This window comes from Idiotropiscis lumnitzeri, chromosome 8, assembly GCF_059441095.1.
Source record: "Idiotropiscis lumnitzeri isolate Australia: NSW breed Sydney's pygmy pipehorse chromosome 8, RoL_Ilum_1.0, whole genome shotgun sequence".
In the NCBI taxonomy this organism is placed as follows: domain Eukaryota; kingdom Metazoa; phylum Chordata; class Actinopteri; order Syngnathiformes; family Syngnathidae; genus Idiotropiscis; species Idiotropiscis lumnitzeri.
In genome coordinates, this window is record NC_142398.1 from 13,444,624 (window position 1) to 13,455,340 (window position 10,717).

Below are 10,717 nucleotides of genomic sequence, written 5' to 3' on the forward strand. Positions count from 1 at the left end.
GAGAGAGAAGCTGGTCGGTATGGAGGTGAGTTTGGTGGGTTGAGGGGGTGGCGGCCGGGCGTGGGGGGGGGGGGGGGTTCCCTGTTGCGAGAAGAGTTTTCCGCTCCCTGCTGGACAAGAGGATGTGCTGCTACAATGTGGTGGCTGCTGATAAGAGCCTCAAATGCTGCCTGTGGCCTACAGATAAGAAACCTCCACTGCCCCCCCCCCACACCCACAATACCAACACCAAGCCACCCCCCCCCTCACCACCACCACAACACACACGCTTCATAACACACACATTGCTTGAAGTATACACACCCACAAATGTACACTTCGCATGGTCAGTCGGAGACTGATTGGATTGCAATCAGCTTACTGCACACACGCCTACCCACCTAGTTCATGTATGATTATGTTCATGCTAAAAATATGACAATGTGGAAATACATACAAAAAAAATAATAATAATAAAAACAAGCAAGTTTGTGATGATTGCTTTCACACCCACATAAAAACAGGAACGGCGATGCTATGAACTGTTAAAAAATATGCACCGGAACTTCTCGTCTTTTTATATTTTCTCTTTTAACGTCTTACTTTGTTACTATCATTGTAAAGTAGCATGAATTTCAATAAAATTATTAAGCTATATTTTCCTAAGATTATTACATCATAAATAATAATTTTTTTTTTCCTCTTCAAATTACGATATATCGTGGGTATAATGTTGTAATATTACAACTTTATATAGGTAAAATTGCAACGATCACCATAAAGTTGTATTGAAATAGAAATTCTGACAGTTCAGGATTCGAATTGTGGGGCGTTTACAACTTGAAATGTGACTGTAATGAACTTAAAACTTAAATAAAATGGTAAAGGGTAATTGTCACATCATATTATAACATATACATAACAAATTGATGAAAAACTTGTTTTACAATCAGAAGTCAGGGATAATAGTTGTTTAAGTTACTAAAAGGTGTTTGTTAAAAAAAAAATGCTGCAAAGTCTGAAGATTTTTATTTACAGTATTGCATATGAAAATGTGAAACTTTCGGAGATTTTTAGAAAGAATTATGGAAGTTAATGAACAAGATTTGCTTTCGCAGGCAAGATCTTTGGGTTACAGTCGAGAAGATATTACATTTTCCGCAATATGTTTGTGTACTGTATGTACTAGCGCTTGTTTTTGTTTTTAAAGTTTTTGGTTGTTTATTTGATCTGGCTTTGTAGAACATCAACAACTCACATTTCAGGGTTGACATCATCTTCTTATCTTGTTTGTAATATAGGTTTTACCATTGGTGGAATTGTTTTTTTGTTTTTTTACTGAGCCGCAACTCAAGATTTGGACTCACTCTCCAATTACTTTTAGATCGATATTAAAAAAAGATATAATTGCTTTTCTCTCTGTATATCGTAGTCATTATCTTTGCCTTAAATAACTGTATATTTTTTTTAAAATGAATGAATGAATGCAACAAATATTATAGGACTCTTGATTCTTGTAAATCTTGCGTATCTTTTACCCTAAACCAGGGGTGTCAAACTCATTTTTGTGGACGGGCCACATCGTAGTTGTAATAATAATAATAATAATAATTTGCCCTTTATTAGTCCCACAATGGGGAAATTTGAGATTCGAACCCAGGCCTCCTGGGGAGACTGGGTCCTGAACGCGGCGCCTTAGACCACTCGGCCATCCTGGCAGTAGTATCCCTCAGAGGGCCGGTATGACTGTGAACCCATATAAAGTGATTGGAAAGCCAGTTTTGAGATCAGAAGCTAGTAAGTAATTGTTCAAGAATTTTTCAATTTATTTTAAAAGGGGAGGATTGGTAACAAATAAATGGCAATATCTCATATCTCAGTGTTGTTAAAAGTGAAGAAAATATGCTAGAAACAGGAAGTTGATGCAGATGATTTGCCCTTTGCGGGCCACATAAAATGAGGTTGCGGGCCAGATCTGGCCCCCGGGCCTTGGGTTTGACACCTGTGGCATCCTATATTTATTTGCTTATGTTAGTCACTGTGCTCACACAGGCCTACCTTTTAGGCTCCATTCCAAAGCACCACCTATTTACTGTTAAAAGTGCATCTGTGTGTGCGTGTCACAGGACGGAACACGTTTCATTCATGGGACTTGAGCAGGAATTTGGGCTACGTTGGCATTGCGCACCTGTGTCGCTGATGGCCAATAAGAGTCGTCATCATGGCCACTTTCCTCTCCGACTTCCTTCCTAAATGTGTCTCACGCCTGCTCTTTGTTCTCCGGCGAGCGGCGGCCGTCTGCGGCTGTCCCAACCTGGAGGTCAGGTCAGCACCTCTTCTCCATTCCCTCGGTGGTTTCCTCCTCAGACGCTCGCCCGCACACAATCACGACGTCCATTCTACTGTAACGTGACCTTGGAGGTCCTGGGAAAGAGAATGCTTTGCTGAGTAACTGTGCGGCAAATCTGTCATCAGCGCCATTATTATTGTATTATTGCTGTAGCACGTGCTCATCATCATCATCATCATCGTTGTCGTAACAACTGCACATGAGAGTGAAGATGCACACTACAAAAATTCGGTGAGGTGTGTTATGCTACTTTGCATCAGCAGCTGCAGTTCCACTTGATCAAGTCATCAACGCATAAAAATAAAATAAGGGAGTGCAATAAAAAAAAAATCTATTGATATCTAATCTTGAAGGGGGGTTGCAATTTAAAAAAAAAAAACAACAGATTTTTGGTTAATTTGTCAGGAGAAAACTGACATTCGCACATCAGTGAAATTATGTGTGGGCCCCGTCTTGTACCTCTAATATGATTTTCAAGAAACCACAATGTCTGTGGCGAGATAAACAATCAGAAACTGGAGGCCTCACTTCAGATTTATTTAACTTTTAAGATAAAGATAAAGATAAAGATAAAGATAAAGATAAAAATAAAGGACGATACTCTTTGTTTTAAAATGAACTTTTTGTTTCCTGAAATGCATTGAAGTACATTTTATGTACAAAACACTTTGATTTAATCATTGTTTAAAAATGTTTTTTCCCCATTTTCAATACCTGTTACAGTGGCTTATAATAACATTAAACTTTGATGAACACTTGGGCCCACTACTCTACTGTTCAAGGTGACTTGATGTCACTTATTTGAGAGCCACCAAATTAGACAAAATAGCAATTGCATGTTTAGTCTGCTAACATGTTTTACAGCAAGCTGGATACCAGACATGCCCTGTTGTATACAAACAAATTATAATAAATATTAATGAAGGATATGTTTAAAAAAAATGAAAGAGTTTCACTGACTAGGAATAGATTTTTCCTAATTTTTTTAAATGTAGCATGCACGTTAATAAATAATATATTCGGTATTATCTTTCCACAGTTTCAAAGTACATAGAAGGGACCCCAGAAGACTGCACAATGAGGACACACACACACACACACCCCCACACACACACACACCCGCGGGAGACGAGACACACTCCATTAAGTATACTCCATGGCCATGCTTCCTTTGCAGCATGTAAACACTATTGTGTGCACAGTGATAGTGATCATCGGACCTAATTGCTTGTGGTAATATTCACGGCGCAATTGATGGAGAAAGTGACAAACAATGGTCCAAGCACTCGCCAGGACACATGCGCAAAGTTCTCCTTTTCCTCTCTTCGTCTCCTGCGACACGTCGGCTGCTCTAATCATGTCCTGGACAATTTATTATTAGCGTTCTGTCAACAGGTTAAATTGCTAAGTTTTATTATTTATATATATATATATATATATAATTTTGTATGCTAAATTTTGTTATATATATCACTTCTATTAGTATTTTCATGACTGTTCATTTACTTTTGAAATATGATGTATTATATTATATATATATTATATATTATTTTTATCTTGAAATTTTGACTATTATAGTAAAATTAATAAATGAAGCAGTTTTTTCCCCCTTCATATTTTAGTCTCACTTTGTTACTATCATTGTAAAGTAGCATTAATTTCAATAAAATTATTAAGCTATATTTTCCTAAGATTATTACATGATAAAAGTTTTTTTTTTCGCCTCAAGTTATGATATATCGTGGGTATAATGTTGTAATATTAAAACTTTTTATAGGTAAAATTGCAACGATCACCGTAAAGTTGTATTAAAATAAAAAATATTGCATTTTTCTTTTCTTAATTATTTTTCAGGTAATATTGACAACAAAAACTCCAAAATGGATTGGATTCTTAAAATGTTTACCAACTCTTATCTTTTTTTTTTTTCTTGAACTATCCCAACGGAGTATCATTTTTTTTCTCTTGATTTTTTTAATCTTCTGGCCACCCTCAGAACTGTAACAGCACCGGTCGCATATCGACAGTCACACATGGCTCAGTTTCCCAGGATGCACCTGGCACAGGGCGAGTAAGCGGATGCAGGCCACAGCTGTTTCCTGTGCACACTTCCTGGTTTGGCTTTAAGAGGCTTTAAGAGGTAGTTGGGGGTTGTATTAATGGAGTTGAAAAGGGTGATGTGCACGGCTGGCATACAGACCACATAGGATATGTCTGCCATGGCCACAGGTGGAGAATAGCATCACTCACTTTCACATAAAGTCTGGATTTTAAACAAAAGAGGCCATAAATGCAACACAAGGGACATTGAATGAATGATTCAAGGGTAACCACTTCAACCTTATTGTCTGCTTTCTCTCTTTAGACTTCCTTAGTCAGCCGGGGGGATTTCTGCCGGAGGGCTTATGAGAACATAATGGGCTCAATCAATTGTTTCCTTGATTGAACACACCCTCTACTTTCCTCATCAACACTTGGACACATGCCAGGGCCGCTGCGCTTAGAAGAACACAAAAGAATGCTGGACATTTCATTAAGTAGACCTAAACCGTTGGTCACCAACAGGTATACCTACGGGGATCAGGATTGCAAATTGATTGTTATGTTTATGGGCGGATCTGTGGCCTTAAGGTGGACAGCAGCGTGATGGATGCTAGTAAGCTGAGGAAGGAGTCCATTTGGACCTTTTTGGCCTGAGAGACTTCGGAGGCAGCCGATGGGTACCGGGTAGCCAAGCCGCTTTGGTGGTCGGCGAAGCAAAATTGCAGGCATAGGAGGAGTTCGGCAAGGCCATGGAGAATGACTTCCAGATGGATGAGAAGAAATTCTGGTCCACCATCCTGCATTTACGTTCGTGGAAAGAGTGGAGTGCTCGCTACAGTTTGGGAATGAGATCCTGCCCCAAGTGGAGGAGTTGGAGTTTTATGTGTGAGGGAGTGTGGGTCCTGACCGAAAGAACAAAATCTCAGATACAAAAGGATGGAATGAGTTTTCTCTTGGTGGCGCTAGCATCTTGTTCGGATGCCTCCTGAACTTCTCATTGATAAGACATCTATCGCTGGGAGGAGGCCCAGAGGATGACCCAGGCAGCCTTTTTTTTTTTTTTTTTAAATGAAGATTATTTACCCCTCTTTTACAAACAATGCAACAGACATACAGTACATACAATTTGATTCTAATCTGGATTAAGATTCAATACTGTTTACATATACCGTATATGTGTGTGTGTGGGCGGGGGTGCGTGGGCGTGGGTGTGTGTGTGTGTGTGTTTTGTGAGCGTACCCTCAGGTCACGGTGACAAAGTGTGGAACAACAGTGTATTGTGTCTTCCATTTGTCATATTTCTCCCCATCAGCGCTTGCACCGTCCAAATTCCGCAGTTGTGTTGGAGTGTGGCTTGTTGTCGCCCTCCATCCTGTAATAATAGGAAACGCCGCATCACTTTCCAACTTTCTCTCACACGCTTCTCTCATTGTCCCTCTGGTCCATGCGAGCGCAAACTGAAATGTTATATGAAATATCCGTCCGGCCATAATGTTTTATTATAATACCATATGTGAGTCCTAACGCCATTGTGAGTACACAAAGTGCTTGAGTGCCGATACTGACTAGCTTGTGACAACATTTCAGTTGGGTGATGTTTAAGATGTAAATATTTTCTACATTATTCTTATTTGAAAAGACATAATCCGATCCATTTTCTAAAGTGCTCAGTGCAGATTTCAAGCAAGAGGCGAGGGACACCTTAGATTGTTCGAACAGTAGGTCAATTGTAGGGCAACGTACACAAGCATACACATTCACGCTTGTAGGAAATTGAGAGCATCCAGTGAACCTCGCGTGCATGTTTTTGCAATGTAGGAGAGTGCCAAAATCCATATGTCAAGTTAAAAGTCAAGAAAATGTGTTGGTCTTTGCAACCTTAAGAACTTCCTCTCTTGAGGAATGTTGTAGTGACTTTTTGTGTTCACTCCATAAAGAATGCCACTTGCTGCCCTCTCGTTACTCTCAAAGGTGTTTAGGGGTTATTATTTGGCCCAAAGATATGAAAGGAAATCAAATTAATATACAGTAATATTACTTGTAGATAAATGTAAAATGTTCTTAAACCGAATCAAAATATTGATATAAGTGCAGTGATTTTGTTTTGCCGTTAGAGGGTGACAAACTGTTACCATTCAACGTTCCGTGCACTACGATATACTCCCACCTGTTATTAAAATGAAAGAGCCAGTCGCCTGACTCTTACACGCACTCAAAAAGAAGCAGAAAACAGAACTACATGATGAACCTTCCTGTTTTGGTGTGGGTCCATTTGGTTTTAAACACCATGGCCATGGTTTTTTTTTTTTATTGTAAATGTATTACTTTTTTCTTTTTTAAATTTACATTGACCCAACAAGGGCTAAACGATTAACTAAATCATACATTTTGTTAGATTAAAAGTCAATTTTTTTTCATCGTATAATTTTAACCGTGTCATCTCATTAATTCATTCATTGTTGAACTGACGAGCGGCGGTAAATAAAATAAACACAGCTAAATTTAATGTCCGTATCCAAATGTACATAGGTCCACAGTCGCTGTGCTGGTGGACCGCTCGTGTGCGCGGGTGGTCCCGTCCAGGTGGAGGAGGGAAGGATTAACACCACACGTGCCCTGAGGGGGAGGGAAGGCGAAAACAAGAGATGGGTGAGATGAACATCTGTCAGACACATGTGCTCCAAGGCCTGCTTCATGAATGGGCCGCACTCACTTTGATTGTTTGGGATGCTTGGGATTGTTTTTTTATGTCTCCCCCATGAGCCCCCCCCCACGCCTTTTTTCATGGAAAATGCTTCTTGGAGGTTCATCAGTGATTTTTTTTTTATTTGATCATTAAAATAAATAAAAACAATTTCCCAATGCATTTCAGTGGTCGTCAATTTTCTGTGGATTTTTTCTATTCGCAGGCCAGCCTAGCTCCAATAGTTGAGGTCCTCAACATTATTATTTTTTTTATCATAAAAGTAACTAAATTATCTTATACGGCTGAGAAAAGTGTGAAGTCATTGTCATTCATTTTTACCGAGAATACTCCTCAGCGTGTGAGTTCTGCATTTGACTCGTTTCTGTTTACAGAACTAACCGAGTGCAATTTCTGAAAAAGTCTCTTGTGTTTCTCTGATGGTTGTATAAAAATTTCCAGCCAACAATCTAACATGATCAAGATGCCGTGCGCTGTACTGCTTGACTTCAAATTGTATTTACGTGTTCTTGTTTGTATTTGAAGACTTCCTGTTTTGGCCTTCACCTGACCCTGCGTGTTTGAACGTCGGCAGCATGGAAAAACAAACATGTGGGCAACTTTAGTGTGAGTTACCTGGAACTCATAAATGTTATTTTGGTTTATGCCGCGCTTATTAGCCGCTATTGGTGTTCATCCCACCGCGTGTGTGTGTGTAGCCGACCGGGTGAATGTGAATGTTGTTTGAGTGCACAGGTTATATTGGGTCGTAAATGCTGGGAAATTGAGCGTCTGAACCATTTAACAAAGCCTTCTTTGTCATCTTTTGTAATTAGTATGCTCTAACAGGGTTACTGATGGGAAATTGGCATTGGCCAAAATAGTTGATACCCCAAAGTGAAGTTTTTACAAAAATGTACTTAACTCTCTGAGCTGTGAGTGTGAAAACATTCCCACGGCATTTTCATCCATGATTCTTAAAAACGAAATGTCTCAATGTGATTATAGCTCAGTCAGATCGATTAACGTTGCATCCTTGTGAAAGATGAGTAAAGAGGAGTAATCACGATAAATCACTTTAATTCATGGTGTCACTTGTTTTGTTGCTTTTAATTTATGAAATATACTCATGTAAACTCACAAATTTTTAATCAGTCGATACGGTACATTTCATTCCAATACAATAAAACTTTATTTATAATTGCGCATTTCACAACAGCTGGAGCTGTGACAAAGAGCTTTGCATTCGGGGTAATATAAATTAGCAGGAAATGACACAAATTAAAACACAAACAATAGTTACCAGAAGAAAGCTGAAGTCAACAAACTTTTTGAACAATGACATCCATCTGATGTTGTGGAAGTTCCCCGTTGCACTTTTGTTTGTTCTCTAAGGTGTGATTACAAAAAAAACGTCAGCAAAAGTGTACTACAACAGCTGAGCTTTATTTGGAGTGAATCAGAGCCAGGTGTGTGATGACTGTTTAGCATCAGCTTGGATGTGATTGAATAATTGTGAACAAAGCCACATCTCAACTTATAAAAGGGTGTGCACATTTGTGCAACCACTTGTTTTTTTTTGTTTTTTTTAATTACCCTCGCAAAGATTTGTTTTTGAGTTGTACAGGTTGTAGGTCACAATGTTGGAAAACATTTTCAAATTACGTTTTTGCCACTCTTTTGTCACAAAAAAACTTACATTTGAACAGGGGTGTGTAGACTTCTATCCACGGTATAATCATTTTGAAAACCTCATCAATGTATCCAAAGCAGATTATAAGTAAAGTTACTATTGGAGTTAATTATACTAACAGAACAATAAACAAACTTTTGTGTTGAAATAAGTCAAATGATCTTTCCGTGTGTGATAGGTATGAAATGATGTTTGTCAAGTTGTGAATTTGCAACAACAAAAAAAGTATGGAAAAAAAAAAAATCTACATCATGAGTGTCAAGCAAGAGGAGTGCTTCGGGTCCATAAAGACGTAATTGGGTGTCCTCTCATGAAGAGAGCGCATATAGGTCAAAGGAAAGGTCCTGTCCAAAGGCTGCAAGGTGGTACAGATGTCCAAACAAGACGGCAATCTCTTGGAGAGGAGTGAGGATAGAGCAGGAATTAAAGTTCTTACAGGGGGATTCCCGGGACCAGCCAGGGTGTTTAAAAAATTTCCAAGGCTCAGATGAGGGTACGGCTGTGGTTGGAGCAGGGGGATTCGGGTGGGTGCAGGTTGAAGAGCCACTGGCACGACAGAGTCCTTGACTGTCCTCCGGGGTTGATGCTGTCTCTTGAAGCGTTCCCTTCGTCTCAGAAAGCTCCCGTTTGCAAACATATCGGCCGACATGGGGTCCAACGTCCAGAAGTTTCCCTTCCCGGGAAGGCCGGCCGCCCGCGGGATCTTGACAAAGCAGTCGTTTAGAGACAAGTTGTGACGGATTGAGTTGTGCCATGCGGGGAACTTGTTCCGATAGTAGGCAAAGTTCCGGCTGATGAAGTCACAGATCTGACTGAGTGTGAGTCTCTTCTTGGGGCTCTGGAGGATCGCCATGGTGATGAGGGCAATGTAAGAAAAAGGGGGTTTCACCGGAGAAGTCGGAGTCCGGGCGGAGACGTCGCAGAGTCGGACCGTTAGTTCTCTTTGGTGGTCCCACACCGAGGGATCCACGTCTTCCTGCTCCCCACCATCCCGCACACCTAAGTCGAGGTGCACATGTTCAATAGTTTTACAGTCCAAAGTCATGGTCCTCGGTGTGAGCAGGTCCAAACAGTCTGAAGATGAAGCACAACTCGTCCTTGCTTTGATTTAGCTGACTGCATCTTCGACTTTTAACGTCCTCCTCTTCCTCCTCCTCCTCACCTAAACAGCACCACCTCATTCAAAGAGCCCCCGTGAGCACCACTATACATGATGCCAACCTGATGATATCTAATACAAAAACTGGACATAAATTATGCTTTTTGTATTTCTGTTTTAATCATACTGAGAGTACTGAAATAAATGCTTTATTGCCTGAATTGTGGACAGGGATATTCACTCAACTCACATGCTGAGTATAAATACATCATACATGTCTGATAAGCTGCAGTTGAGTGATTTGATTCAAATAAAATTTTTATATGAAATCATCATTAACAGAATACAATTTTGAATGAAATTTGCTAACCTTGCCAATGCAGCGAGGGGCTTGCTTCTCTCAACAATGCAACAAATTCCCACATATTTGCAGTTCCGCACGCATTTGTGGATTTTTTCCAATATTTCACATTTTGGGGTAATGGGGGCAGTCAAGCCTGTATTGTTGTGGAAAACGCCTATCGGCAGTATATGACCACTTTTTTTTGCAGGTTAACAGGGGAATAATAAAATTTTTAAAAAATTTAAAAAAAAATACCCCAATGCAATTAAATAGGCAACACTTATTCAGATTTTAACAGGTCATGGGTTTGTTTGCAGAATTTTTACATATTTGTCGTAAACTTTTTTTGGAGTGGAAAATGCTTATTTGCGATACAAACCCACTGATTAGGAAAAAAATGTTAATCCAATTGAACTGCGTCTATTTGCTGATTTTCACTATTCGCCAATTTTCTTTCAATATTTTTGTTAATATTTTTTTAATTAATAGGGGGAAACCCGTTTTTCATGCTAAGCACTTACTGGTGG

At 39.6% G+C, this 10,717-nt stretch overlaps 1 protein-coding gene across 1 annotated transcript; it reads right to left on the bottom strand.

Moving 5' to 3' along the window:
* Positions 1 to 8,804: 8,804 nt before the first annotated feature.
* LOC148332254 (forkhead box protein D5-A-like) lies at positions 8,805 to 9,793 on the bottom strand. The gene has a single exon (XM_088303893.1). The coding sequence runs from the start codon at positions 9,791 to 9,793 to the stop codon at positions 8,993 to 8,995; it is 801 nt and encodes a 266-aa protein (XP_088160019.1). The 3' UTR covers positions 8,805 to 8,992.
* Between the last annotated feature and the right edge of the window lie 924 nt (positions 9,794 to 10,717).

Excerpts from the sequence above, each read along its gene's own strand:
- LOC148332254 (XM_088303893.1), bottom strand. The coding sequence starts at position 9,793 with ATGACTTTGGACTGTAAAACTATTGAACATGTGCACCTCGACTTAGGT.